The sequence below is a fragment of the Rhodotorula paludigena genome (genome assembly GCF_050403205.1).
Source record: "Rhodotorula paludigena JCM10292 DNA, Rt_paludigena_JCM10292v1_ctg29, whole genome shotgun sequence".
Classification (NCBI taxonomy): Eukaryota; Fungi; Basidiomycota; class Microbotryomycetes; order Sporidiobolales; family Sporidiobolaceae; genus Rhodotorula; species Rhodotorula paludigena.
The window spans coordinates 39507-64981 of NW_027481429.1; the positions used below are offsets into that span (position 1 = coordinate 39507).

Genomic DNA, 25475 nt, shown 5'->3' on the forward strand with positions numbered 1-25475 from the left:
CGACGAGGCAGGCGACAAGCCGCTCAGAGCTCCTGGTGGACGAGGCTCGACGCGCTCTTGCTCGCCTCGCTCAGCTTGGAGCTCAAGCTCCTGCTCGCGCTGCTCGCGGCCGACTCGGCGCTCTTGCTGACGCTGCTCGCGCTCGCGCTCGCGTGCTTGGCGTCGACGCCGGCGCTCGTCGCGCTCGCGTATGCCGAGGACGAGAGAGCCGACGCGCCCTGGCGCGCCTGGGCCGACGCCGACGAGTAAGCCGACGAGAGCGACTTGGACGCCGACGAGGCCGACGCCGAGGCCGAGGTCAGGTAGTGGGCGTAGGCGGACGACGCAGACGACGCGAGAGACGAGGCTGTGGTGAGAGAAAACGAGTCAGGATCCAGCTTGAGAAGGTCAACTCGCACGGCGGGAGGCGGAACGGCGAAACGCACCGCTCTTGTCAGCGACTGAGCCGGCGGACGACGCGCTCTTCGAGATGACGCTCGCGTCGTAGCCAGCGGCCTTCATCTGGCTCGAGACGCTCTTGCTCGCGACGCTCGACGCGCTCGACGCGCTCTTGCTCGCCTCGGCGACGGCGCTCGACAGCGAGCGGCTGAGGACGCTGCTCGCCGAGCTCGCGCTCTGGCTCGCCGCGTCGGTGAACGAGACGTACGACGCGTGCGCGGCGCTGCTCGCGCTCGTCGCCGCGGCGTACGCGCCCTCGCCCGCCGAGCTCGCGCTCTTCGAGATCTGGCTCGGCTCGAGCCCCTGGCGGTGCAGCTCGGACGAGACGGACGCCGACGCGCGCGACGAGGCCGACGCCGCGCTCTTGCTCGCGTCGAGGTACGCCGACGAGAGCGACGCCTGCGCCGACGCGGCCAACGACGATGCCGACTTGGTCGCGGCGGCGCTCGCGCTGTAGAGCGACGCCGACGCGCGGCTCGCGGCGCTCGACGCCGACGACGCCGCACGGTCGCCCGCCGAGGTGGCGCTCGCGTAGATGGCGGTCGGGACGGCGCCGGCGGCCGAGGCGCTCTTGACGGCCTCGGCGGACGCGACGCTCGACGCGCTCGAGGCCGAGTGGAGCGCGACGCTGTAAACGCTCGAGGCGGACGAGAGGCCCTGCTCCCAGAGGCTGCGCGCCGACGCCGACGCCTCGAGGACGCCGCTCGAGACCGAGGCCTTTGCGCGGTCCGTCGCCGAGACGGCGCTGTTGCTGCCCTCGCTCGCGAGGCTCGTCGCGCTGCGCGAGGCCGACGAGGCATAGTTGTCGGCCGAGTGTGCCGCCGAGCCGTAGAGCGACGACGCCTGCTGCTCGCCGTACTTGGCCTTGAGGCGCGCCTCCTCGGCCGCACCGCCGACGGCGCCCGAAGCGGAGCCGATGACGTTGCGCACGAGGTCAGCCGCCGAGCCGAGCGAGCCCTTGACGGTGTCGAGGAACGAGAGGCCGGCCGACTGGGTCGAGACGTCTGCGCGCGGCGAACAGAGTCGAGGTGAGCGACGCAAAAGGGTAGCGAGAGAGCGAACACGAACAGTTCTCGTGCATGCGCTGGAGGAGCTCCTGGCGGTTGGTGCGCATCGGGACGGCGATGCCGTGGTCGCGGAGCCACGAGCGGATGCGGACGTCCGACCACGAGACGTACTCGGTCGTCTTGTTGGCCGTCTTGGTGTAGTGCTTGCGGAACTCGGCCTCGATCTACGGGTGCAGAAGTACAAAATCAGCACGCCGACCGCATGGAAGCGTACCATGGGAAGCGAGCGGATGGAGAGCCTCTGGACACGCACCTCTTCCTTCTTCTTCTGCGCGTCGCTCTTGATGACGCCATGCTTGACCAACCAGCCCTTCATGCTGTCCTCGTTCCACGCCTCGGCGACCGTGTCGCGCGCCTTGCCATAGTTGTCGCTCACGAGCTGCTCGAGCTCGTGGCGGCGCAGCGCCGCGCCGTCGGCCGCAGAGACGAGCTTCTCCTTGACGGCCCACGCGCGCAGCTCGGCGTCCGACCATGTGTCCCAGAGGTACGACTGGGCGTCGTAGTCTGCGCAAGCGCCAATCGTGAGATTGAATCAGTCCATGCGTTCTGCAGGCGACGCACAGTACTCCTTGACGAGTTCGACAAGGTCCTTGCGCTTGGCATCGGCCTTGTACTCGACCTTGTTCTTGTCGAGGTAGTGCTTGAGCATCGACTCGTCCCACGCGCTGTACGCCTGGTCGCGCAGCTTCCAGTAGTTGTCGGCGATCAGCCTGCGGGCCCTGCTGGTGCGCGGAACGGGGCAGCGGAGCAAGTGGTGAGTGGACGTGCAGGGGAAGAAAGTGGAGGTGGAGAAAGGCGACGAACTCGGCGGCCGTCTTGGGCTCGGTGGGCTTGACGAGACCGCGGCTCTCGAGCCAGCGGCGGACGGCCGAGTCGGACCAGTACTCGTAAGCTGTGATGCGCGGGTCGCGTTCGGACAGGTCAGACGCCGCGCCATCGCAGAGTCACGGGGCGAGACCGGTGAAGAAGCGCGCCGACGCACTCGTGTCTCGCGCGCCGTAGTAGTTCTTGCTCATGAGGTCGAGCAGCTCGTCGCGCGTGTTGGCCGTCTTGGACTTGACGACGCCGTGGCGCTGGAGCCAGTTGCGCTGCGGGACCAAGGACGAGAGCGAGTCAGTCGGTTCCGAGAGAGCGCCGGCGGGAAGGGCTAGCGCACGAGGTAGCTGTCGGACCAGCCCTCGTAGACGTGGTTCGCGGCCTCGTTGTAGGGCTTCTTGATGAGCTCGACGAGCTCGGCGCGGGCCTTCTTTTCGTTGGGCTGGACAAGGCCCTTGGACGCGGCCCACGAGTGGAGGTCCGAGTCGGTCCAGGTGCTCCAGACATAGTCGCGCGCGTCGTCCCACGAGTGGGCGACATAGTCGTACGCGTGCGCGGGGCCGTCGCTCACGGCGTAGTAGGCGGCGGCGGCGTTGTCGCGGACGGCGGTGGCGGCATCGGCGGCGGCGTCGGTGGTGCGGGCCCAGGCGCCCTCTGCGCGGTGGCTCGCGGCGAGGCCGTACTCGCGGGCGAGCTGGACGAGCTCTTCGCGGCGCGAGCGGGGCGAGACGATGCCCTTGTCGAGGAGGAACTGGCGGAGGTCCGAGTCGGAGTAGGCGTCGTAGGCGTAGTTCTCGGCCTGGGAGAAGTGGTGCTGGGCCGAGTCCTTGGCGGTGCCGGCGTAGGCGTGCCAGTTGCGGGCGACGAGCTCGCGCTCCTGGTCGAGGTTGAGGTTGCCCGGGTTGGGGACGTGGTGGTCCTGGAGCCAGCGCTTGACCTCAGACTGGCCCCAGTCGGCGTAGGGGGGCGGGGCGTGGTCTGCGAGGACGGAGAGTGCGCCCGACGCGGCGAGGACGGCGATGCAGTTGGCAGAGAACCTCATCGCGGGCTGCTTCCGCGTGCGCACGGGGGGTCAGTCGGGGGGAAGCGCTCGGGGGAGGGGCCAGGGCCAGGGCTGTGAGTGCTCACGGTGTGGGTGCCAGAGTGCTGGCTTGCAAAGAGAGCAAGAGGAGGGAGAGGGAGCGGGGCGAGCAGACGCAGTGACGTCGCCGCACCGAGAAGGCGCGATCGCAGTGGTCACGCCCAAGTCGCAGCAACCCCGCGAATACACTCTGGTGTATTCCCCTCTGTTGTATTCCCTCTGCTGTGTTTCCCCCACTTGGACTCGCTGCACCGCCTCAATCTCGCGTCCCTCCTCTCATCACCATCCGCTTGCCCTGTGCTCAGTTCACCACGATGCCACCAGTCTACGGAGGAGCACCAAAGTACGTTCCACCCCCCGCATCCACCCGGCAGGACTGCTCACTTCGACCCGCGGCCACAGGTGCGCAACTTGCGGCAAGTCGGTCTACGCCGCAGAGCAGGCTCTCGGTCCAGCAGGGACAGTGCGTGGCTCCTCGTACGGTCACGACTCGCCGGGCAGCGTTACCGCCTTCGGTTGCCGCCCCTCGGCTTGCGTTGATGGACGCCCTGCATGGCGAGCTGACCCCGTTGCGAGCGTGCGCGCAGTACCACAAGCTTTGTCTCAAGTGCGTCCAGTGCAACCGCCTGCTCGAGCCCCGCCTCTTGGTCGACCACGACGGACAGGTGCGTCTCCCGCTCGTCCGCCTCGCAGCGCACCCGGAGACTGAACAGCCCGACCGTGAATGCAGGCCTACTGCAACGCATGCCACGCAAAGTCGTATGGCACGAAAGGCTACGGCGCAGGTCAGTCCTCCGTTCCTCCCCACCTCGGACCACCTGCTCAACCTCGTCGTCCGTCTCCTGCAGGCGGCGCACTTGTGGGCGAGTACGCTCCGCGCTCGCCCTCGCCGACAAAGTCGTCGACGCCTGCGTCTCCCGCCCCGCCGCCTCGCCCCGTCTCCGTCTCGGCTCCTCCGCCGCCGGCGCCTGCCCTCCCGAACCGCCCCGTCTTCTCCCCTGCGCCTCCCTCGCCGTCCGCTGCCCCCGTAGCAGCGGCTCCTCCTGCTTCACCCGCACAAGCGCCCGTTGCACCCGCCTCCGCCGCACGAGCACTTCCGCCTCGCCCCGTCCCTCCGCCGAAGCCGTCGACCGTGCAGAGCACGATCTCCACCGCCAGCCCGTCGGCCGTGCCTCTAGCGCCTCGCTCTCCGTCACCTACGCCGGAGAACAGCACCGGCAGTGCTACGCCGAGCGGCAAGCCCGCCCCGCCGCCGTTCGACGAAGACGATCAGCGCGGCCCGCTCTCTTCCCTCTCGCTCTCAAGCGCGCCGACCGTCCCCCTCAACCTCGTTTCCGGGCCCTCGATCGCGCGCAAGCCTCCCGTCGGCTCCCGCACCCCCTCAGCGCCCGCGCCGTCCTCGTACACGTCCTTCGCGTCGCTCTGCCCGCGGTGCAGCAAGCAAGTCTACCACGCCGAGCGCGTCCAGGCCCTCTCGCGCGCGTGGCACCGCGCCTGCCTGCGCTGCACCGCGTGCGGGACGGGGATGGGCGCCGCGCCGGGCAGGGTCGAGGAGAGGGACGGGGAACCGTACTGCCAGAGGTGCTATCGCGAGAGGTGGGGGATCACGGGCGGGATGGGGCTCGCGACGGTGCGTTCTCGATGAACGGTTCGTGCTGCGGCGACGGTTGCCCGGTCTCGATCACTGACACACGTGCGGCTTCTTGACTACGCACAGCGGCCGAACCTGTATTGAGGCGCGCGAGAGAACGGGCGCCTGACATCCCCTCCGTAGACATATGTTCCCTCTCGCTCTCGCTCGCGTACAGAAAATATGTTGGAACTGCATGTTGTCTTGCCCTCTGTTTCTTCTGCGCAACAGACGGGTTCTCGTATGAACGGGCGAGCTCGATCTACTCAGAGGTCTGAAGGGCGCGTCTACGCCGTGGCCGCCCACTTCTCCTGGTAGTCGGCGAGGCTCTGCGCCATGCTGAGGCTGCGTTGTGGGAAAGGAGGAGGTGTAAGGGCGCGTCAGCCCACGCTCAGCCGGCCAAAATTACTCGCTCAATCCCCTTGCGCATGGCGAAGGAAGGCGCGCCAAAGGCCGTCCGAAACAGGCGTACAGAGAGAGTAGAGAGAGAGAGAGAGAGAGCAACCGGACGCACACCGTGTCCTCCATGCTGCGCGGCGTCCACCCAAACACCCCGCGCACCTTGCTCGTGTCGATCCGGTTCGCCTTTGGCTTGGCCTGCCCGGCATTTCCGCGCTGCGCGTTCGGGAACGCCGCCTGGAGCGCCGGGGGCGCACGGGCGAAAAAGGTGTCGAGGAGGGGCTGGTAGGACGAGTCGTCTGCGACGTGTAAGGAGGACGGGAGAAGAGGTCAGGCGAGGGCGAGCGAGGCGCAGAGGAAGAAGGCGAGGACGCGCCGGTCGCGACGAGGAAGCGCTCTCCGCCGGCCTCCTCGCGCAGGAGGCTCTCGACGTGGACGAGCGCAACGTCGCGCACGTCGACAAAGCTGCCAAACCCGACCTGGGCGTCGTCGGCGCCCTTGTTGCCGGCGAGGAACTGGTAAAAGTTGTTGACGCTCGTGTTGAGCTTGTCGGCCGTCGGCACGTCGTGGTACAGCGGGCCGCCAAAGATGAGCGGCGGCTGGATCGTCACGAGGTCGAACGCGGGCGCGGGCTGCGTCGACGAGAGGAAGTCCCACGCGGCGCGCTCGGCGAGCGTCTTGCTCGCGCGGTACATCTGCGACTTGTCGCACGCGTCGCCCTTCTCCTCGACCTGTGCGTGGCGCCACCGTCCATCAGCCGCTGTTCCCACTTGTACGCGGAAGGCGCGGTCGAGTCAGACAGCGCCGCCACCGCACCTGCTTGATGCTGTACTCGTTCCAGTCCTTCTCGGTAAACGTGTAGGTGCCCGGCTCGTGGGGCTCGACGACGCAGGCAAAGCTCGCGGTGACGACGACGCGCTGGACGCTCTTCTCGGCGTCGGCGGCCTTGAGCGCCGAGAGGGTGCCGCGCACGGCCGGGTCGATCAGCTCCGAGGGCGTCGAGACGTTGAAGTGGAACGGCGAGGCTGTGCGGGCGGGCAGAAGGACGTCAGGCCTGGCTCTTGCAGGGATTCGCCGAGTGGAGGAGCGAGACGGACCAGTGTGCACGATGGCATCGCAGCCCTTGACCGCCTCGCTGAATGCATCGGGCTGTGTGCAACGCTACGAGTCAGCCAGATCGCACATCCACGGCTTCGAAGCGGTGACGCGCCTTCTCGACGTTGTCGACGACGACGAACTCGACATCGCCCTTTACGCCCTCGCGCTCGAGCATGCGCTCGAGGTACTGGCCTTTGTCTGCACTGCGTACGGTGCCTCGGACGCGGAAGCCGCGCTGCAGAAGCTGCACGAGGATGTCTGCAGAGGCGGGGGCGGGTGAGTGTGGGGCCGCGGGACGGCGCAGGAGAGCGAGATGCACGGGTCGCGAGGTAGCCAGAGGCACCGGTGAGGAGGACGAGCGATCCAGGTGGGATTGCGGGCATCTTTACGGGCGGGCGAGGTTGGACGAGAGAGCGCAACCGAGGACGAGCAAGTGGAGGAGAGGACGAGACAAAGAAGGACCTCCGCTTGCTTACGGGCGCACACTCGACAGGCACACTCTTGCGAGAAAGGAAAACACAGCCGGACCGGGGAGCACAACCGACCGAGGTCGGGCCGCGTTACAACGCTCACCCTCGCCCGGGCTCGTCCCCGCCATCCTCATGCCCTCGAGCTGCATCGTCCTGTCCACCGCCGCCTCCCTCACCCTCGCCAGTCACTCCGCCGCCGCCCCCGCCGCCCTTTTTGCGCTGCCGCAGCAGGCTGTCGCGCAGCATCTCCTCGCGCGCGTTCCGCGCCCACCGCTCGAGCTCGTCGTCGTCCACCTCGGTGCCCGGTTCAGCCGTTTCGGCGCGAGGCGGCTCTGACTCGTCGTCGAAGGCTGATGAAGGTGCGTCGTCGCCGCCGGCCGAGGGGGACGCCGCCGCCGCCGACGGATGCGCCGCAACCCTCTCTCGGTCAGCCCGTGAACCCGCCGTCGTTGTCGGCACTCGCTGCCCGAAGAAAGCCCACACCTCGTACGCGACGAGCAGCGTGAGGCAGAACCGGCCTGCCCAAGCGCCAAGCGCGAGCCTCGCTGCGCCCCACCCGGCGCCGTACACGCCGGCCTTGGTCGCCGCCCGCGCGCGACGCGGATGCTCTGTCGCCCAGACGCGGTACCGTGGACGAAGGCGGAGGTAGGCATAGACGAGCGCTGCGCCCGCGCCGGCGAGGAGCCAGAGCGCGGTCGCGACGAGGCCGAGGTACATGCCGGCCCAGGCGGCGAAGCGCACTAGGGCGGACAGGGCGCGCCACGCGAGCGAGACGACGCGCGCGACGAAGCGGAGGAGGGCGGGGGAGAAGACGCGCACGAGCTTGGCGCAGGCGGTGAAGACGACGAGGCGGAAGAGGTACGGGAGAAAGAGGGAGCGGAAGGACGACGAGAGGAAGCGCAGCGTCGACTGGTCGATCTCGTCGTCGACCGAGGTGAGGGGCTCTGATGGAGCTGGCGGCGTCTGCGCCTCTTCGGCAGGTTCTGGCGGGACGGGGACAGGTCGTGTGGGCGGAGACGACGGTGACGACATGGCGGCGACTCGAGTCTGGGCGACCTTCGTACCGGTTAGAGGGTCATTAGTGAGCTCTCAACTGCACTGCAGGTGACTCTAGAACGTACAAAGAGGTGCAGCGTCGAGATGTGCGTGAAATGCGATCAAGGCGAGGATAAGGGGACCGCGACGTCGCAGAGCAAGGCAGCAGCTGAGACTGCCACAGGTGCTCTTTTGTAGTCTGTGGAACCCTGACCCGCTACCCTAGCAGCGCTTCACCGGGAGCAAGCACAATGTCGAGAGACGAACGAACGCGACCCCGGCTCTGACGGCGACCGCGCGCTTCCTCTCGACGCTGAGGAGCCAAGACCGCCTGCTAGCGCCTGAGCGCATCCTCCTCGACGTCCGGACCCCTCGAGTCTTCGTCCTGCTGCTCGAGACGTGCTGCCCACCGTCGACCCAGACTTGATCTCTGTCGCGTCTTCTTCGCCTCTCGCTGCGTCAAGAGCGATTATAGCCAGCATGTCGTACCATCCGCAGGTGTGTCCTACCTCCGCCCGTCTTCTGGCGAGCGTTCGAGCCCGGCTAACCCTCTCGACACAGGGCGGCTTCCAGCAGTACCACCCGCAGGTCCAGCAGCAGGGCCAGCAGCAGCAGCAGGGCTCGATGCAGACTATCCTCAACCACCAGGACTCGTACTCGGTCGCGCAGCAGCAGCAGCTCGTCGGCGACGAGGAGTACAAGTGCGTCTACGGCGCACCTCGTCCCCCGACTTCCGAACCACAACTCACGCGAGGTCCCTCTGCAGCCGCCTGCTCAAGAACTACAAGCTGGCGCATTTGCGCATCGAGGAGCAGCGCTCAGCCATGCTCGAGCAGGAGAAACAGGTTCGTCTGCGTACCCTCGACGGCCGCTCGTTCGCTTCCGAGGGACTCACCCGCGCACTCGCCCGCAGAATGCCGCTCTGCGCAAGCATATCATGCTGCTCGAGGGCGGCGACTCGGGCGGCGCGACAGTCGTGGGCGTGCATTCGGCCGGTGGCGGCGGCGGCAGCACGGTCGACGACGTGAGCCGGGCCGAGCGTCTTCTCGCCATGACGCCGTATTGACCCTCGCGTCCTGCAGTTCACGATCAAGAACTCGTCCTCGTCGCTCGAGCGGCGCATCAACCGCTGGGCGGCCGACACGCTCGCGTCGCACCTCCGTTCCGCGCCGCCGCCTCCGCCCGGGACCAACCCGAACGCGCTGCAGCACCTTGCGCTCGTCCCGCTCGCCGAGGCGCTCTTCCAGGACGTCGACAACGTCGAGGCGTCCCCGTTCCTCGTCGGCTTGAGTCAGATGGGCTTCGACTACCCGGGCTTGGGCATCGTCGTGCAGAGCTTGCTGCGGCATGTCATGAGCCAGCTCTTGTGCGACGGCATCGTCAACAAGCTGCTCGTCACCAACTCGGAAGATGCGAATCAGTGCGTCGCCCATTGCATGGCATGCTCGAGACTGCACTGACTCGTGTCGCCCTCGCCAGGGAGCTCACCAAGCTGCACGAGCAGCTGTTCCACCGTGAGCAGATTTCTCTGGCCTCAGCTCCGTTCCGTCTGCTGACACCACGCACGCAGGCGAACCGCTCGTCGCCTCGGTCTGGCGGCGGCAAACCTTTTCCGCCGCCGTCGACGCGCTCGACCCCGAGATGTCGCTCTCGCTCTTCCGCGAGCACATGCCGCACGTCTTCAGCCTGATCAACCCCTCGCCGTCGCTCCTCGCGCCCGAGCTCGAGGCCGTCCTCGACGCGAGCTACCTCTACTCGCGCATGCTCCACAAGAGCTACTCGCCCGGTGGAGCGCTCGAGGGCAGCGGGTTCTACAGGAGCTTTGTGTGCCAGGTCGGCGCGCCGCTCGACCCGACCCAGCTCGGTGCGCATGAAGTTGCCAGTGCTTTCGCGTGCAGTCGTACTGACGGGTATCGCGCCTTTCTGCTCTGCATGTTCTCGCAGAGCTCATCAAGAAGTGCTACCGTACCGAGCGCGGTGCGCAGGCTCTTATCCAAGCCCTAGCATGTCTCATCTGATCTGACTTTTTTGTCTCTTCCCCCTGCAGGCGAACCCGAGCGCGTTGGCGCCTGTCTCTTCCCCGGCCTCGTCAAGGAGACGGCCGTCGACGTGACCCCCATGCCGCAGATCTCGATCCGCCACGGCCTCCCTGGCGTGCAGCACGCTCCGACCAAGAAGCGCGAGACGAGGACACTCGTCGTCAGGCGTGCACAGGTCATCTGCGAGTGCGTCCGGAGACCCTGCCTGCTTTCGTCTTCTCAACACGGCGGCCTTCTCAACACGGCGCAGCCGATGCTCATCAGTTTTTGCCACGCTTTCCGTATCGCAGATGTGCGCTTGCTGCGCAGGGCGTCAACCTCGCGCCTCACGCTTCGGCCGCCTCTCCCGCGCTCTCGCACTCGAACGGGTCTGGCTCCGCAATCGGGTCGCCGCAGCTTCAGCAGTGTCTCGCGCTCTCACCGCCTCAACTTGTTCTCACTACGTCCGATACCTCTTCCACGGCGCACTACTAGCGCACATACCTTGTCGTCTCACTTTCGGACACTCGCTCGCAACCTTCGCAATGATACCCTCGTTTCCGCCCGTACAACCGCGACTTGTAACGCTTTTCGACTACCGTGGCAGAGCCGTCGTTGAAATATGCGCTGCAGAAAAAAGAGGAGACTCTGGACGCGCCGCCGGACGACCCGGTTCGCGCTCCTGTCCGTCCCGCACCTCGTGGAGCTGACCAACTTGCCTCCCATCGTGCACCGCACACTTGCAGCTATCCGCTGTGCTAGCATGCAGGACGGCGACCCTTACTCGACTCGGGTGGCGCGCCGTCGTAGCGCTCTTCCGCCTTACCCTTCCGAAGCGGGCCCTGCTTTCCCGCCGTCGTCCGCCGCCGAGCGTGACTCCGAAGTCGGCTCGACGCTTCGCCACGATCGCCTGCGGGGTTACTCGAGCGCAAGCAGCGGTGGCAGTGCTGTCCATGCGCAGTACCCGCCCGCTCCAGCTTCGGTCGCCTCTTCCGCGTCAACCTCGTCAACCTCGACGTCGTCGCATGATCCGCGCGCTTCAAGCGGAGAGCCGATGCACTCAGTCCCCGTGCCTTACACCCCGCGTCGCCCCTCGCCGTCTGCTACATCGGTCTCGTCCGCCTCGTCCTCTTCGCACCGTCCGGCGCTCCCCTCGCCGCTGACTTCGCTCCCGGCCGTAATACCACGTCGTCGTCCACCGCTTCCGAGCACGCCTTCACGGGCGCCCACACTGCTGCCCCCGCAGAGCGAGTTGCGCGCGCAAGGCGACGATGCAAAAGCGAGGTCTCAGGCGAAGGGGAAACAGCGCGGCGCCCTGCCGCGGGGAGAGGCGTCGCCGCCGCCCGCTCCTCGCGCGACGTATGCAACGGCGGAGGAGGAGAAGGCTGCGCTTGCGCGGGCGCGAGGGCTGGACGACCTGGTCGAGCTGCCTCGCTCGCCGCCGTCGCCAGGTCGACAAGCGACCGAGGCTGGCCCGCATGCCAAGCTGCCTGCTGAAGAGTCGGGAGACGAGGACGACCTCGTCAGCCCGGTCGAGACGGTCCTCCCGGATTACTCGCTCGCGAGCGGAACGACCGTGACGCACCTGGCGCGCACGCCGAGCCTTGCGAAACGCTCCAACGCCGAAGAAGAAGCGGACGCTGCAGCGGCCGAAGCCCAGCGTCGAAGGGCTGAAGACGCCTTGCGTGAGCGAGCGCAAACCGAAGCACGGCGAATCGTCGACGAGGATGCGGCGAGTGCAAAAGCGCGGATGCGCGCTGAGGCGGGGGCCGCGCGCGCGAGGGAGGACGATCGCGCGAGGGACGATGAGCTGCGCAGGAGGAAGCTCGAGAAGATGCGGATCGTCGAGGAGGAGGAGCGCGCGTTGGAGGAGCGGGAGCAGCCGCCGCCGCCGCTCGAGCCGGAGGAAGCGATGCTTCCGCTCGTTGACCGCAAGGAGCCGCGCGAGACACCGCCTCCTTTCGGTTCAATGCCTTTTCCATCGTCGACAGGAGAACGCCCGCGGCTACCTGTCTCGACCTATCCGAGCCGCCTCCCGCCTCCGCCTGTCCCTGTTCCGCTCGTCTCCTCCGAATTCCCAGCATCGCCTCTGCCTTTATCACGCCCGCTTCTACACCCCGCACACACCGACCCAGCTCCCAACTCCCACAGTCGCCCTGACCCAGTTCGCCATGCGACGTCGTACAGCGACTTCTACCCGGGCGGGCTGAGCGGAATGGCGGCGAGTACACCCCTTGTCGCCGCACCGCCATCCGCCTCCTTGCCCGTTCGTTCAGCGGTGCCGGCTTTCAGAAGAACGTCACTGGGGCCCGCCCACGCCTTCTATGGCGCAGGGGTTGCCCAGGTCGTGCGTTTCTGTCCCGTCGCTTTCGCTTCCGAGTCTGCAAAACGCCAGCAACTCACACTACATCACCATACACAGACTGCTAGGGCGATCGAATTGCGGCAGCAAAACCTCGCCCCGCCGTCTGAAGCGTCCGAGGCGCCGTCAGCCTGGTCCGAGCCAGTCGCTGCGCCGGACCCGCTCGACTCACTCGCAGACTCTACTCATCGACGCTCCAACACTGTGTGGGACGGCGCACCCGCCCTTCCCGCGCCCGAGAGCTTCCTTTCGGCGGCCCAGCGAGCGCGGCCAGGCCCGACGCGTGGCGGTGATGCTGGTCCCGGCCCTCCGCCTGCCTCGACGGCGGCGTCTCCCGCCTTCTCCCGTCCCTTCCCTGACCCCGCTCGGTTCGCCACGTCTCAGACGAGAATTCCGTCTTTCTCCCCGTCCCGCGCACCTACCCAACCGCCCGCCTCCGCAGCGCCCGCTCCCGCCTTTTACACCTCGCTCGTTCCCGGCGGGCCTCTCCTCCCATTCTACGCCTCTCCCGCATCGACGCCCGGCCATCCCGTCTCGTACGTCTCGCCCGCAGGCGCGTCGGCGCTCCCGCCTCCGCCTGCACAGCCCGTGTACGCCTCCGCGGCGGCGGGAGGAGCGTACCCGTTCCCGAGCGTGTCGAGTGGCGGACCGATTGCGTTCCCGGCATCAGCGCACGGGGACATCCCCGCTGCGTCGCCGGCACCTCCAGTTGCTCAGCAGCAGCAGCACGCGCCGCAAGGTCTCGCAGCGCTGCGCCCTTGGTCCCGTTCGTCGACCGTCTCTCCCGGGTCGGTGTCGTCGCATGCCGGAGAGGGTGCCGATGCGAGTGCGCCGGCGGGGAGAGCGCATCGGATGAGCACGATCCGGAACTTGTTCGGGCGCAAGGGCGGGAAAGGGGCGGCGCTCGGAGAGGGCGAGGGCGTTGGGTTGGGAAGGATGGAGGAAGAGGTTGCGGGAATAGCGGAGGGCGGTCAGAGAGTATGGAGCAGGTAGATCGTGTTGCGCAAAGACGCTCGAGCAGGTGTATATCTCGGTCCGACGGAGCTTCGAGAGCGAGGTGAGCGGGGTCGACATCTTATCCGAGTGCGCGAGACTTGGATTGCTAGCGATGAGGCTCATAGCATGCTTACGCGCGTGGAAGCGCAGCACGAACGACTGAATGGGTTGAGCACAGCGCTCGAGAAGCCGATGAACTGATGAAGCGAGCGCGGCCTCGACCAGGCCTGGCAGCGAGACAGGGCGGCTTAGCGAGATCTGGAGCGGTACAAGCAACTCTACCGCGTGTCTCACAGGCTCTCTGGCGAAGACGAGGTGCTTGTCGCTGCGAAAGCCTTGGACGCTCTGCTCTCTTGCCTCGACAACCTCGCCGCACTCGGGTGGAAGGCGCTTAGCAGACTGCCAGAGCTACCCGCAGTCGAGCCCTCGTAATGTCGGCCCGGCCAGACTTGCGCCTCCCGCCCCTCAAGTACCTCGCCGCTGGCATCGTCTCGCTCGTCGTCCTCTTTCACCTCGCGGCCGTGCACAAGTCAGACGCTTACGCCCGACATGCTTCGGTCGACGCACTGAGGAGCCGGCTGGGGCTGTCGTCGGACGGGATGCCCGTCGCGTCCTTCCGCCAGGACGACGCACCTGCGGCACCACACCGAGCCGGAGGCGCAGACTGGGACGCCCACGGCGCAGTGAGTCATGCTGCCGCACGTCGGCGGTCTGCTCTGCCTGTAGCACGCACCGCCGTTCAGACAGACGCCGAACTCGCTGACCCGTCTTCGCCGAAACAGGGCAACTCGACCCGTGCAAACGCTGCGTTTGTCATCCTCGCACGCAATAGCGACGTGTGGGAGATCTTGGGCAGCATCCGCGGCATCGAGGACCGCTTCAACCGCAAGTACAACTATCCCTACGTTTTCCTCAACGACGAACCATTCAACGGTGCGCTGTTCTTTCCCGCGCTTCGCTCCCCGTCAGTTCGCTGATCCGGCATTGTTCGCAGACGAGTTCAAGCGACACACGTCAGCGATCGCGTCCGGGCCGTGCTCATACGGACTCGTCCCGCGAGAGCACTGGGAGGAGCCAGAGTGGATTGACGAGTCCAAGGCTGCGGAGGAGCGGAAGAAGATGGCAGATGCGGGTGTCATCTACGGAGACTCGCGAGGGTACAGGCGGATGTGTGCGTCGACTCGTGACTGGTCCGGCGGCTGCGCGCGTATCCTTCGACGCTGATCCAATGCCTGGTCTGGCTGCGCAGGTCGATACCAGAGCGGCTACTTTTTCCGGCATCCGCTCCTGAATGATTACGACTACTACTGGCGCATTGAGTGAGTCGGAAATGCGCTTCGTGACGGACTCGCCACTGACACTTTCACACCTCGCAGACCCTCAGTCAAGTTCTGTTCGTCGTGCTGGTCGCATCTTTTTTCACCTAGACCCGCTCATTGTCCCTCTCACAGACTGCGACATCGACTACGACCCGTTCCGGTACATGGCGGACAACAAGAAGAAATACGGCTGGACCGTGTGCGTCGCGTTCCTTTTTTCGCGCCAGTTTCCACCGCTCATGCTCGCCCGCGCTCCGACCAGATCGCTGTACGAGTACGAGAAGACGATCCCCACGCTGTGGAAGACAACAAAGGAGTTCATCGAGAAGCACCCCGAGCACCTCGCTTCACCCAACATGCGGCAATGGCTCGTCAACGACAAGGACGAGTACAACCGGTGCCATTTCTGGTGCGTCCTCTCCCTCCCTCGTCCATCACTTGACCGGGTGTTGACCAGTTCAAGACCGCACAGGTCGAATTTCGAGATTGGCGATTTGAACTTCTTCCGCTCGAAAGCCTACCTCGACTACTTCGACTACCTCGACCACGCCGGCGGCTTTTCGATGGAGCGATGGGGCGACGCACCCGTGCACTCAATCGCGGCGGCGCTGTTCCTCAAGCCGGAGGAGATTCACTGGTTCCACGAGTGCGTCTTGCGCCTCTCTCCTCCCTCAGGCCCGCACAGGCTAACCTGACGATGCCTCCTGCAGCATCGGCTACATGCATCCGCCGTTCTTGCACTGCCCGAAGGATTCGGCGAGTCGCTGTGCGTGCAACCCGAAGGATCCGAATGCGTTTGGTGTGTCGCCTTACCTCTGAGCCTTCTCGCTGCGCTTTTGGAGCGGACATTGACGTAATACAATCCACAGAGGACCACTGGTACTCCTGCACAGGGAACTGGAAGAAGCTGCGACCAAACTGGGCGAGCGAGTAGACGGCACCCTGGAGGAAACAGGCGTTGGACGTGGTTTGGGCGGAGAGAAGGTCTGCTGTACACATCCCGTTCACGCTCCCGCGCTCGCAATTACGACAGACACTTACAAGCTGCATTTGTGCCGGCCTTACTGTGCTCGGGGAAGCTGTGAGCGGAACGAGCGGGATGATGAGCAAAACGCGGAACGGAGAGAAGGGACGACTGCGGCGCTCGTCTCACCGCCTTGGCTGCTCGGGAACGCTCTTGCGCTTCCGTACGTGACCTGCAACGTAGGTAGAGCGCTACCCGTACGGGCGTATTCTGCGGGAGCCAAATTGACATCTGGCCTCTTGCCTCCGCCGGCATCGCCGTCGACTGCGCTCCGCTCTCTTCCTCTCTCTTCGCAACTGCTGAGCCTCCTAGGCTTGTACAGTGCTTTCAGACTCCTCTTGAGCTACCCTTCCAACCCATCAGAGCTTCCCGCATGGCCGCAAAGGTGCGCTCGCGGCCCTCACCTCCCCGCCGGCTCACCGATCCAAAAACAGCTCGTCACCTTCGCTCACCCCTGCGGCGCCGCACACAGGATTACTACCAGGGTCAGGGCTACGGCGGCGGTCCCCAGCAGGGCGGCTACCCGCAGCAGCAGCAAGAGCGCGGTTGGGGCCAGTCGCAGGGCGGGTACGGCGGCGGAGGGTACGGCGGTCAGCCCGGTCCGCAGGGCGGGTACTACCCGCCGCAGCAGCCGCCAATGGCATACGGCGGCCAGCAGCAGTACGGACAGCAGCCGTACGCGCCGCAGCAGATGCAGCCGGTGCGCCCCCGTCCCGCTCTTCCGCTTCGTCGCCCGAGGTCTCCGGCTGACCGCCTCGTGGACGTGCAGGTGTACGTACAGCAGCCGCAGAAGGGCGGCAAGGGAGGTGGAGCCGCCACGGGATGCTGCGCATGCTTGGCTGGTGCATGCTTGTGCTGCTGCGCTGGTTCGTTTCCTGTTCGCTTACGCTCGACAGGTGCACCAAGCTGATTCGCACTTCGTACGCGTGCAGAGGAGATGTGCTGCGACATGCTGCTGTAGATCACCGTACCCTCTTCCGTTCCTTAATGCCCGCGTTATACGAGCTTGCCATTGTATCTTTTCCTCACGCCCGCACACGTACAGTCTCGCCAGTGAGTACACCGTCGAAGGCGTGCGAACGCCCTTACAGGTCGGCAGCCCTGCCCAGCCGCCGCTGTAGCCGCAGCACATCCGCCACGAGATACAAACTGCCCGCGACGACGACCGGGTCAGATCCCTCCTTCCCTTCTGCCCCTTCCAGCTCCTCCAGCCGCATCAGACCCGCCTCGATGTTCGCAGCCTGCAGCACCTCAACCTCACCGCTCAGCTCCTGCGCCGCGTTCGCGTCGACGACCTCCCTGACCCCCCTTGCCAGTTCCTCCGGCTCGGTCGCCCTGACCCACTCCATCCCCTCGGGCGGGCTAAATCCAACGCAGACGACCCTCAGGCGCTCTCCCGGCTGAGACAGAGCACGCAGCAGCGGCCGGACGACCTCTGCCGGCTCGCGCGGCGCCGAGAGGGCGAAGAGGAGCGCGCGCGGGCGGACGGGCTGCGGCGTGCGGGTCAGCGAGGAGAGGTACGCGGCGAGGAGGGCGGCGGAGGAGGGGTTGTGCGCGCCGTCGAGGAGGACGAGGCGCTCCTTCGCTGGCGAAGCTGGGGAGGCGGCAGTCGAGGTGCTCGGGGAAGAGGATCGCGGGAGAGGCGAGGGCAGCGACAGCCAGCTGAGCCGCCCGGGCCAGCGCGTCGCTTCCACTCCCGCGCGGACCGCTGCGTCGCTCAGCTGCGCAGGCGCGCCGGGCGGGAGGAGCGCGCGCGGGCGCGGGAGCGAGCGCAGCAGGTGCGCGGCGAGGACGGCGGTCGCGGCGTTGGAGAGCTGGTACGAGCCGGGAAGGGGGAGGTGCGAGGTGATGGAGGGAGAGCCGGACTTTGGCAGAGAGGCCGAGGCGGTGGGAGGGTGGACTGCGGTGGGAGCGAGGGGGAGCGAGACGAGGGGCGGAGGTGGAAGACCGTGCGCATTTGGTGCGTCGTCCGTGTCGGGCAGGGGGCTCGCCTCGCCCGCCTGCCAGATTGTGGCGCCCCGAGCAGCTGCTACGGCCTTGACTGCCTCGGTCGCCTCCGTGTGCGCCTGCAAGCTCAGCACGACGTCCCCTCCCTCGCGCGCGATGCCCGCCTTGACCTGCGCAATTTCGGCCACCGTGTTGCCGAGGAACTTCTGGTGGTCGAGCTCGACGCTCGTGACAACGCTGAATAGCGTTCGATCGGCGGGGACGACGTTGGTCGCGTCCTCGGCGCCACCCATGCCTACCTCGACCACCGCGACGTCGAGTGGCGGTTTTGCGCGGGCAAAGAGCGCGTATGCGGTTGCGGTCAGGACCTCGAAGCTGGTCGCTTCGACGCCCTCGCGCTGCGAGACGTGCTCGACCTCGCGCTTGACCTCGCGGAAGAGGCTCGGCTCGACGGCCCGGCCATGCAGCTGAATGCAGTCCCACTCGTCGACGAGGTGTGGGCTGTTGAAGCGCCCGACGGCGAGGCGGCTGTGCGAGAGGATCGACGAGAGGTACGCCGAGACGGAGCCCTTGCCGTTCGTTCCGGCAATATGGACGACAGGTGTTGCGAGATGCGGCGAGTGCAGCAGGGTGAGGAGCCGGGTGATGCGTGCGAGACCGAGATTGATGCCGGCAGGCATGGCGTCGGATGTCGAGGCGGAGAAAGGAGGGGCAGTCATCGGAGGGAGGGGCGTGAGGTATCCTCCTACCGGGCGCGAGGAGGTCAGTCAGGTTGTCCATTCGCCCTGTTTATTAGCCTGCACGCAGCGGATACTGCGATGGGTCTCGGCATGCACGCAGATGAAGATGCCAGCACGCCGACCATCACTGCCGGACGCTTGAGGAGGTACTCACACGTCCTAAAGAGTTTTAGCAAGCCGTTACACAGCACCGCTTTGCTCGCGAAGCTGTGACGGACGGCGACAAAGCTCCGCTTCGTCCGAACTGATGAGAACGCAAGAGCAGCGACGACGGCTCGAGGCGGGTTCGGATCAGGCTGGGGTGGCAGAGACGGACTTGTTGAAGGTCTGTGCACTAGCAGAGCTGCTCTTGTCCAGCCAGCCGAGGCGCGAGGGCGAGGTGGGGCTTCGAGCGGGTGCGGCGGAAAGCGCGGCGACAGAAACGGCGCTGCAAGCTCACGCCGCTCTGGCTCGGCCCAAGCAGCGACACAGCCTCGCCGAGGACACGGGCAGGGCGCAGAGCGTGCCAGACAGCGATCGACGCACGCTGGGCCAGCGCCGCCTTGACTGCGATCGCGCCTGACAAACTCGCGGCAACGCTCCCACACTTCGCGACCAGGACCACCCGGCGCACCTCTCTCTCCCTCTAGACGGGACTTGGCTCGACAGAGTGCTTTCCATCTTACATGCAACCACCCGACACTGCATCCGCAACCACCATGTCGACGCTGGACCGCTCGCCGACTAGCGCAACCGCCGACCTCTCGCTCAAGCCTACCGCCGAGGCGGATCCCGCGACTCCGACAGCAGGTGCAGGTCACAGCGGAGCAGAATCGAGCGCAGGAGACCCGGAAGGGGACGCGCCAACCGAGCATGTGTGGCCAGAACTGTCGACCACCCGCCAGATCCTCCTGACCTGCTCCATGACTCTCGCCATGATGCTCAACGTGCGTCTTTCACGTTCCCCTTGTCTCTTCATTACGACTGACTGATGCAGGCGAGCAGATCATGCAAGTGCAATCGGTGCAACTTGCACTACCGACGCTTGGAAACGACCTAGACATCCGCACAACAAACCTACAATGGCTCGTGAGTCTTCCATTGCGCGCCAGCGTCCACTCCGCCATCTTGCTGAAATCCTTGGTTCCTGTCGTGCAGATCAGTAGTTATTCCGTCGCATTCGGCGGTCTTCTCCTTCTCTTTGGTCGACTGGCAGATATTGTACGGTCCCTTCGTACTCGCCACCGCTTTTCGCCGCTGACGTACCCGAGACCGCGCAGTATGGACACAAAAAGTCTGTTTGCGCCTGCTCTGCCTGCGCTCTGTTGCTGATCTGCCCCGTGCCTGCAGGATCTTCCTCGCCGGCATGCTTTGGTTCATCATCTGGTCGATTGCGTGCGGCTTTGCGCAGAACGAGGTCTCGATCGACTTTTTCCGCGCCATGCAGGGCGCCGCACTTGGCGCTGCCATCGTAAGTTGTCGTGTCTGTTGCCGTCAATTCCGCCCTGACCGCTTCTGCGCCCACATCAGCCTTCCGCGCTCGGCATCCTTGGTTCGTCATTCCCGCCAGGGCAGCGCAAGACGTATGCCTTTGCGCTCTTCTCGGCTGGTGCGCCGCTTGGAGGGAGCATGGGTGCGGTTCTCGGCGGCGTGTGCGTCTCATCCCTTCTCTATCATCCATCGCGATTCCGAGACTGATATTTGTCTCCGCCCAAGTCTGACCGAATACGCGCCCATCACCTGGCGCGCCATCTTCCACGTCTCGGCTGGCATTGGCGCCCTCATTGGCATCTCGGCCTTCTTCCTCGTCCCGCCCGACCGCGCGATGGACAAGTCGCTCAGCGTCGACTGGGTAGGCGGCTTCCTCATCACGGCCGCTGTTACGCTTCTCACTTTTGCGCTCGCGGACGGCGAGGGTGCGCCAAACGGGGTGAGTGGCGCCGCTTCCGACCTCTTGCGCGACGCCCACCTGACGGTTCACGCACTGAAACAGTGGGCGACGCCGTATATCCCCGCGCTCCTCGTCGTCTCAGTCATCCTCTTTGTCGCCTTCTGGTTCTACGAGCGGTACCTCGAGCAGCGCACGACGCGCGCGCCGCTCATGATTACGTCGATCTGGTTCAAGGGGCGGTTCGCCGTCGTGCAGCTCATCGGCGCGCTCGGGTGGTCGTCGTTCGCGTCGTACATGTTCTTCTGCAGCCTCGCGTTCCAGGACTACATGCGGCTGGAACCGGTCCTGGCGACCGTCCGGTTCCTGCCTTCGTCCGTGACGGGCTTCATCCTCAATGTGCGTCCCTGCCTCAGCCTCCTTTGTCGATTACCGTTGCTGATTCTCAATAAACCGTCCTGCTTGACTTGTACAGGTCATCGTGGCGATCCTCGCCTCGCGCGTCCCGGCACAGATCCTCATCGCCCTCGGCTGCCTCGGGACGGGCCTCGCGCCGCTCCTCTTTGCCGTGCAGGACTACTCGGACACGTACTGGCGCTACCAATTCCCCGCCATGATCCTCTCCGTCTTTGGCGCCGACTTGTGAGTCCGAGCCCCTCGCTTGCTCTCGGTTCCGCTGTGCTGACCCGTTCTCTCGCGCTCGCCAGCATCTTTGCGTGCGGGATTCTGTACGTCTCGCAAGTCGCCGGGCAGGGGCACCAGGCGCTGGCGGGGAGCATCTTCAACATGAGCACGCAGATCGGGACGGGGATCGGGCTCGCCATCAACACGGTCGTGCAGAGCCGCGTGACGCAGAGCCGCGTCGAGCGCATGGGGCTCGAGTACGACCCGAACGGGGTGCGTGCCTCTCCAATGTCTGGGAAAGGGGCAGGCTGAATTGACGGACGCCCTTTCGCGCGATAGCACTCGACGCCGCTCGAAGCGGTGCACGACGGCCTGACGGCGGCCTTCTACGCCTGCGCCGGGTTCGCCTTTCTCGCGCTCCTCATCTCGGTCACGTGCCTGTACGGGATCGGCAAGGTTGGACACCGCGAGAAGAAGCAGCGGCCGAGGGACGACGAGGAGGGCGAGGAGACGGCGGTCGCGAGGGAGAGGGCGAGGGAGGGCGAGAAGGTGTAGATGCGGGCTCGACGAGATCTAGACTTGAGGCATCATCCGGTTGTAAGGTATCACTGCACTTGGCGCATCCTGCGGTGGAAAGTGCGAGCACAGAAGGAGTTCACGTCCTGCACGAGCGGAAAGCATCGTTTCTCGCGCTTTCGGAGAAATGGTTGTTTGATCGCTGATCGTAGTGTCTGTAGTGCAGGGGGTCGCAAGAGTACCCGCTTGTCCCGCAAGCTAGGAGAAGCAGAGGCGGTCAGTTTAGTCCAACGTTCCGAAGGTGGAGAGGGGCACGACGAACGCACCGGTGGCCCAGCTCACGCCTTTGCCAAGCCGCGCTCGACCTTCCCCGCCCATCGCTCGACCTGCTCCGCGCGCTCCACGGCCCCGTCCTTTGTCCCCGCACGCTTGTCCTCCTCCTCTGCGCGCTGGAGCACCCGGTCGACCGCCTCGACCCACCGCTCGGCCAGCAGCGGCGCCTCTTCCCTGGTCAACGTCGCCTTCTCGCCGTCCTCCTCTCCCTCCTCGCGCGAGCCGCGCAGGTCTAGCTCGCCCGCCCTGACGGCCTCGAGCAGCTCGTTCCCTCGCTTGCGCGGGTCGACCGCACCCGGTTTCGGCGGCGCGTACGCGTCTTCCGGCGCAGGCTCGGGCGCAAAGTGCTTCGCAGCGAGGAGCGGCGCGCCCGGCGACGAGGCGAGGACGGAGAGGTCCGAGAGGAGCGCAGGGAGAGAGACGAGCGTGCCCTTGGCCGACGCGACGCCGCCGCCGCCGCGCGGGGTCGCGCTCCCCGAGGGCGTGGAGGGGCGCGAGAGGTCGGGCGAGGACGGGAATGCAGCGGCGGGCGAGGTTGTGCGTGGCGGCGGCGGTGGCGGTGGAGGAGACGTCGCGGCGGTGCTTCGTGGAGGCGGCGGAGGCGGAGCGGGTGCCATCGTAGACAGTGCAGGGGAGAGCGCTTGTGCGAGTGTGGTCTAGCTTGGCGTGGCCGTGCAACTCTGTCTGTCGCGAGGCGCGCGCAAGGTTGTGGGGGAACGAGGAGAGTTGCAGCAGCGCGACGAGTGAGGACATGGGCAGTACGAGTTCCGGGTACACACGTGAGATCTACAGCATGCAAAGTGCACTCGTACTGCTCGCCCACCCTGCAAAGGGGAGTGCCCGGGGTCTGTCGCGGTGATGACGAGGTTGCGAGAGGAGGACGAGGTTGGGACGAGGGGCAACGGGCTGGGGATGCGGGTGCGCGGGAGAGGGAGACGGGGAGAACTAGCGGGACTACAAGCAGGTGCCCCAGAGTTGTGGAAAAGTTTGGCGCATGCGAGGGCGAGCGTCAGTGCGATTCGCTCGGTCGGCCTTCTCAGCCCGAAAGAGGGGCGGCGCCGACCCGTTCCCTCTCTCTCTCTCCTCCTCACCACTCGACACGTGACCCAGACCAAGCACACCATGTCCACCTCCAAGATCGTCTCGCAGGAGCCCGCCCCGGCCAACTTCTTCGACAAGCCCTCGTCGACCCCGGGCATGACCATCGACTTCGGCAAGAAGGTCCGTCCCGCCCTCCATCGCCCCTCTTTCTCGGCGTGCTCCGGTGCAGGCCACTCCTGCGAGCACGATGCACCGTGTCCAGGTGCTCGATCGCGCTGGAGAGCCGACGCGGTCGAGCCGAGGGCACCCCCGGTCATAGCGACACGCATGCAGGTCTCCACGAACTGACCACGTGCTTGCTCCTTGCTCCCGCCCACAGGTCGTCGTCGTTACCGGTGGCAACGTGCGCCCTCCTTTGGCCCCTCTCGCCGGCGCAACGAGACGCTGACCCCGTGCACCTCCTCGGTCACCTCTTTCCGCTCGCTCCCGCTCCCACCTGCTCTCCCTTTCCAGCGCGGTCTCGGTGTCTCGATCACCGAAGCTCTCGCCCAGGCCAACGCCACCGTCGCCATCATCTACCGCAGCGCCAAGGACGCCGAAGAGGTCGCCGACCGCCTCTCGAAGAAGTGGAACCAGACCATCAAGGCGTACCAGTGCGACGTCGCCGACTCGGCCAAGGTCCGCTCGACCTTTGACCAGATCGAGAAGGACCTCGGCGAGATCACCAAGGTCGTCGCCAACTCGGGCATCTCGGTCGTCAAGCCCGCCCTCGAGCTCACCAAGGAGGACTTTGACTTTGTGCGCCTGCTTCCGCGCGTCCGTAGCCGTGAGCGGAGACTGACGAGTCCGTCTACAGGTCTACGGCGTCAACGTCTTTGGTGTCTTCAACACCGCCCAGGCCGCCGCCGCCCTCTGGACGAAGCGCAACCAGCCCGGCTCGATCGTCGTCATCTCGTCGATGAGCGACACGATCTACAACTCGCCCATCACGCAGGTGCGTCCGTGTGCGCGCAACGGGTGCGGGCCATTGAGACTTACCCGGTTGTTCGGTGCAGGCGTTCTACAACTCGTCGAAGGGTGCCGTCTCCAACCTCACGCGCTGCCTCGCCGCCGAGTGGGCACCGCACAAGATCCGCGTCAACAACGTCAACCCCGGCTTCATCGAGACCGACCGTGCGTCGCCCTTCCTCCGGACTTCGCGACATGGCGGAATCCACGATTCCGATCGCGATCGCGCCCCATCTGCGTTCGCACTGACACGCGCCTCGTACCGCTCGCAGAGACCATGCACATGGACCCGGAGCTCCGCAGCAACCAGTGCAAGGAGGTTCCCCTCGGCCGCTTCTCCAAGCCGTGGGAGCAGGCCGGCCAGGTCGTCTACCTCCTCAGCGACTACTCGAGCTGTACGCACCGGATCCCTCTTCACCACCGCGTGCACTCGTGCTGACCTCCGCTTCACGCGTTGCACCAAACAGACCAGACCGGCTCGTCCGTCTACATCGACGGTGTACGTCTTGGTTCGTCCTGTCTGCCGCAATCCTCATTGCTGACCTCTTCCGCTCACCTCGCAGGGCTACCTCATCTGGTAAACGCCTCTCGTCGTCCCGTTGCCGCTACCGCTTGTCCGCTCGACCATCACCACCACCGATCCATGTTGTGCATAGCTCGCCTCTCCCGATTACCCTCGACTAGTGCGCTCGGAATACCAAAAGGGCATAACAGTGTGTCGTCTGGGCTGGGAGCAAGCTGGAAGAGGGTGTCGAGCGAGCCGGGAAGTGTGCGATGGGGTCTAGGCCTCGGCTTCTTTCAGGCTTCGAATGCTGGCCTTGTCAGCTGCTGGCCAGCAGCCGTGCTCAAGCTTTTCGGTCGGGCAGGACTGCAGGATACGATCAACATACGAGCTTCAACGCTTCGGTGACTTCCGCGCGGAAAGGTTGACCTTCGCAAGTCGGTTCAGGGCCCTCTCGCTTTCGCTCGCTATAGCACGGCTTGACACGCTCTCTGAGCTGCTTGTGCCGATCGGACAGCCAGCTGAAGCCAGCAGGAGGTCGTCGACGGGCGCTCTGCACTCGGTCTCCTGTCCTTCGGCCCCTCCGGTCTTCGTCGCGCCGCCACGTCTCCTCTTTTTCGTCCGTCTCTCCGGTCCACATTGCTCTGCTCTGCTTCTTTCTCTGGTGACACTTCTCTGTCACCTCAGTGTCGCTGCTGCCATGGACGGCTTGCGCATGCACCCGGTGCAGCCGGAGGACCCGAGGACTGCCATCCTGCGGCGTTTGAACCCGCGTGCCTACTCTCACCTTGATACGGCGGGCTTGCTGCGATATCGTAGGTGTTCTCCCACTCTTCACGCGGTGTCAGACGCTGGGCTGACGGCTGATTGTGCTTGTCACGCAATCGACGCAGTGCGCGACAGTTTCACCACTTCCCGCCGCCTTGGTCGAGAGCCTTTGCCCCTTCGAGTTGACCTTTCTACTAACAGCGATAGGCATGTACGCTCAGCCTGGTTTGACGCATCTTTCTCGCGATGAAACCATTAGGAGCGGCATGCGCCAACTCGTAAGATCCCTTTTCACTCTTGCCCCTCGGGAACTAACCCAGACCTCTGGCGGTGCAGCGCACTGCCTTGTTCAATTCGGCCGTTGAGACTCCCGGCA

The 25475-nt window shown here is 65.8% G+C and overlaps 12 protein-coding genes across 12 annotated transcripts; 7 read left to right on the forward strand and 5 right to left on the reverse strand.

The window, feature by feature from the left end:
* Window positions 1-23: 23 nt before the first annotated feature.
* On the reverse strand, window positions 24-3363 carry JCM10292_004951 (Ish1 domain-containing protein; the record flags this gene model as incomplete). Its single annotated transcript, XM_076649875.1, has 8 exons — window positions 24-346; window positions 426-1442; window positions 1507-1669; window positions 1759-2009; window positions 2067-2224; window positions 2310-2397; window positions 2488-2593; window positions 2662-3363. The coding sequence occupies 8 exons, from the start codon at window positions 3361-3363 to the stop codon at window positions 24-26; spliced, it is 2808 nt and encodes a 935-aa protein (XP_076504515.1).
* A 353-nt stretch (window positions 3364-3716) lies between these two features.
* JCM10292_004952 (LIM domain-containing protein) lies at window positions 3717-5137 on the forward strand (the record flags this gene model as incomplete). Its single annotated transcript, XM_076649876.1, has 6 exons — window positions 3717-3745; window positions 3805-3865; window positions 3990-4067; window positions 4133-4187; window positions 4251-5032; window positions 5120-5137. 6 exons carry the CDS (start codon window positions 3717-3719, stop codon window positions 5135-5137), a joined length of 1023 nt encoding a protein of 340 aa, XP_076504516.1.
* A 182-nt stretch (window positions 5138-5319) lies between these two features.
* JCM10292_004953 (SDR family oxidoreductase) lies at window positions 5320-6912 on the reverse strand (the record flags this gene model as incomplete). The annotated part of the gene is made up of 7 exons (XM_076649877.1): window positions 5320-5377; window positions 5547-5730; window positions 5808-6162; window positions 6248-6456; window positions 6529-6580; window positions 6642-6787; window positions 6849-6912. The coding sequence occupies 7 exons, from the start codon at window positions 6910-6912 to the stop codon at window positions 5320-5322; spliced, it is 1068 nt and encodes a 355-aa protein (XP_076504517.1).
* A 186-nt stretch (window positions 6913-7098) lies between these two features.
* JCM10292_004954 (uncharacterized protein) lies at window positions 7099-8031 on the reverse strand (the record flags this gene model as incomplete). The annotated part of the gene is made up of 1 exon (XM_076649878.1): window positions 7099-8031. One exon carries the CDS (start codon window positions 8029-8031, stop codon window positions 7099-7101), a length of 933 nt encoding a protein of 310 aa, XP_076504518.1.
* Window positions 8032-8514: 483 nt separating this feature from the next.
* On the forward strand, window positions 8515-10547 carry JCM10292_004955 (uncharacterized protein; the record flags this gene model as incomplete). The annotated part of the gene is made up of 10 exons (XM_076649879.1): window positions 8515-8532; window positions 8596-8735; window positions 8801-8879; window positions 8948-9058; window positions 9117-9454; window positions 9514-9548; window positions 9605-9898; window positions 9979-10011; window positions 10082-10259; window positions 10364-10547. The coding sequence occupies 10 exons, from the start codon at window positions 8515-8517 to the stop codon at window positions 10545-10547; spliced, it is 1410 nt and encodes a 469-aa protein (XP_076504519.1).
* A 268-nt stretch (window positions 10548-10815) lies between these two features.
* Window positions 10816-13611, forward strand: JCM10292_004956 (uncharacterized protein; the record flags this gene model as incomplete). The annotated part of the gene is made up of 4 exons (XM_076649880.1): window positions 10816-12016; window positions 12386-12399; window positions 12475-13240; window positions 13589-13611. 4 exons carry the CDS (start codon window positions 10816-10818, stop codon window positions 13609-13611), a joined length of 2004 nt encoding a protein of 667 aa, XP_076504520.1.
* Window positions 13612-13841: 230 nt separating this feature from the next.
* Window positions 13842-15663, forward strand: JCM10292_004957 (glycosyltransferase family 15 protein; the record flags this gene model as incomplete). Its single annotated transcript, XM_076649881.1, has 10 exons — window positions 13842-14093; window positions 14193-14343; window positions 14405-14581; window positions 14660-14729; window positions 14787-14803; window positions 14862-14928; window positions 14992-15138; window positions 15202-15375; window positions 15440-15528; window positions 15599-15663. The coding sequence occupies 10 exons, from the start codon at window positions 13842-13844 to the stop codon at window positions 15661-15663; spliced, it is 1209 nt and encodes a 402-aa protein (XP_076504521.1).
* A 463-nt stretch (window positions 15664-16126) lies between these two features.
* JCM10292_004958 (uncharacterized protein) lies at window positions 16127-16714 on the forward strand (the record flags this gene model as incomplete). The annotated part of the gene is made up of 4 exons (XM_076649882.1): window positions 16127-16138; window positions 16226-16453; window positions 16523-16595; window positions 16686-16714. The coding sequence occupies 4 exons, from the start codon at window positions 16127-16129 to the stop codon at window positions 16712-16714; spliced, it is 342 nt and encodes a 113-aa protein (XP_076504522.1).
* Window positions 16715-16838: 124 nt separating this feature from the next.
* JCM10292_004959 (bifunctional folylpolyglutamate synthase/dihydrofolate synthase) lies at window positions 16839-18419 on the reverse strand (the record flags this gene model as incomplete). The annotated part of the gene is made up of 1 exon (XM_076649883.1): window positions 16839-18419. One exon carries the CDS (start codon window positions 18417-18419, stop codon window positions 16839-16841), a length of 1581 nt encoding a protein of 526 aa, XP_076504523.1.
* A 719-nt stretch (window positions 18420-19138) lies between these two features.
* Window positions 19139-21486, forward strand: JCM10292_004960 (uncharacterized protein; the record flags this gene model as incomplete). Its single annotated transcript, XM_076649884.1, has 11 exons — window positions 19139-19366; window positions 19425-19508; window positions 19578-19640; window positions 19700-19713; window positions 19770-19890; window positions 19950-20071; window positions 20136-20349; window positions 20413-20706; window positions 20783-20949; window positions 21015-21204; window positions 21271-21486. 11 exons carry the CDS (start codon window positions 19139-19141, stop codon window positions 21484-21486), a joined length of 1713 nt encoding a protein of 570 aa, XP_076504524.1.
* A 299-nt stretch (window positions 21487-21785) lies between these two features.
* JCM10292_004961 (uncharacterized protein) lies at window positions 21786-22397 on the reverse strand (the record flags this gene model as incomplete). Its single annotated transcript, XM_076649885.1, has 1 exon — window positions 21786-22397. One exon carries the CDS (start codon window positions 22395-22397, stop codon window positions 21786-21788), a length of 612 nt encoding a protein of 203 aa, XP_076504525.1.
* A 505-nt stretch (window positions 22398-22902) lies between these two features.
* JCM10292_004962 (uncharacterized protein) lies at window positions 22903-24410 on the forward strand (the record flags this gene model as incomplete). Its single annotated transcript, XM_076649886.1, has 8 exons — window positions 22903-23001; window positions 23201-23224; window positions 23335-23619; window positions 23678-23815; window positions 23877-23994; window positions 24102-24224; window positions 24297-24328; window positions 24393-24410. The coding sequence occupies 8 exons, from the start codon at window positions 22903-22905 to the stop codon at window positions 24408-24410; spliced, it is 837 nt and encodes a 278-aa protein (XP_076504526.1).
* Between the last annotated feature and the right edge of the window lie 1065 nt (window positions 24411-25475).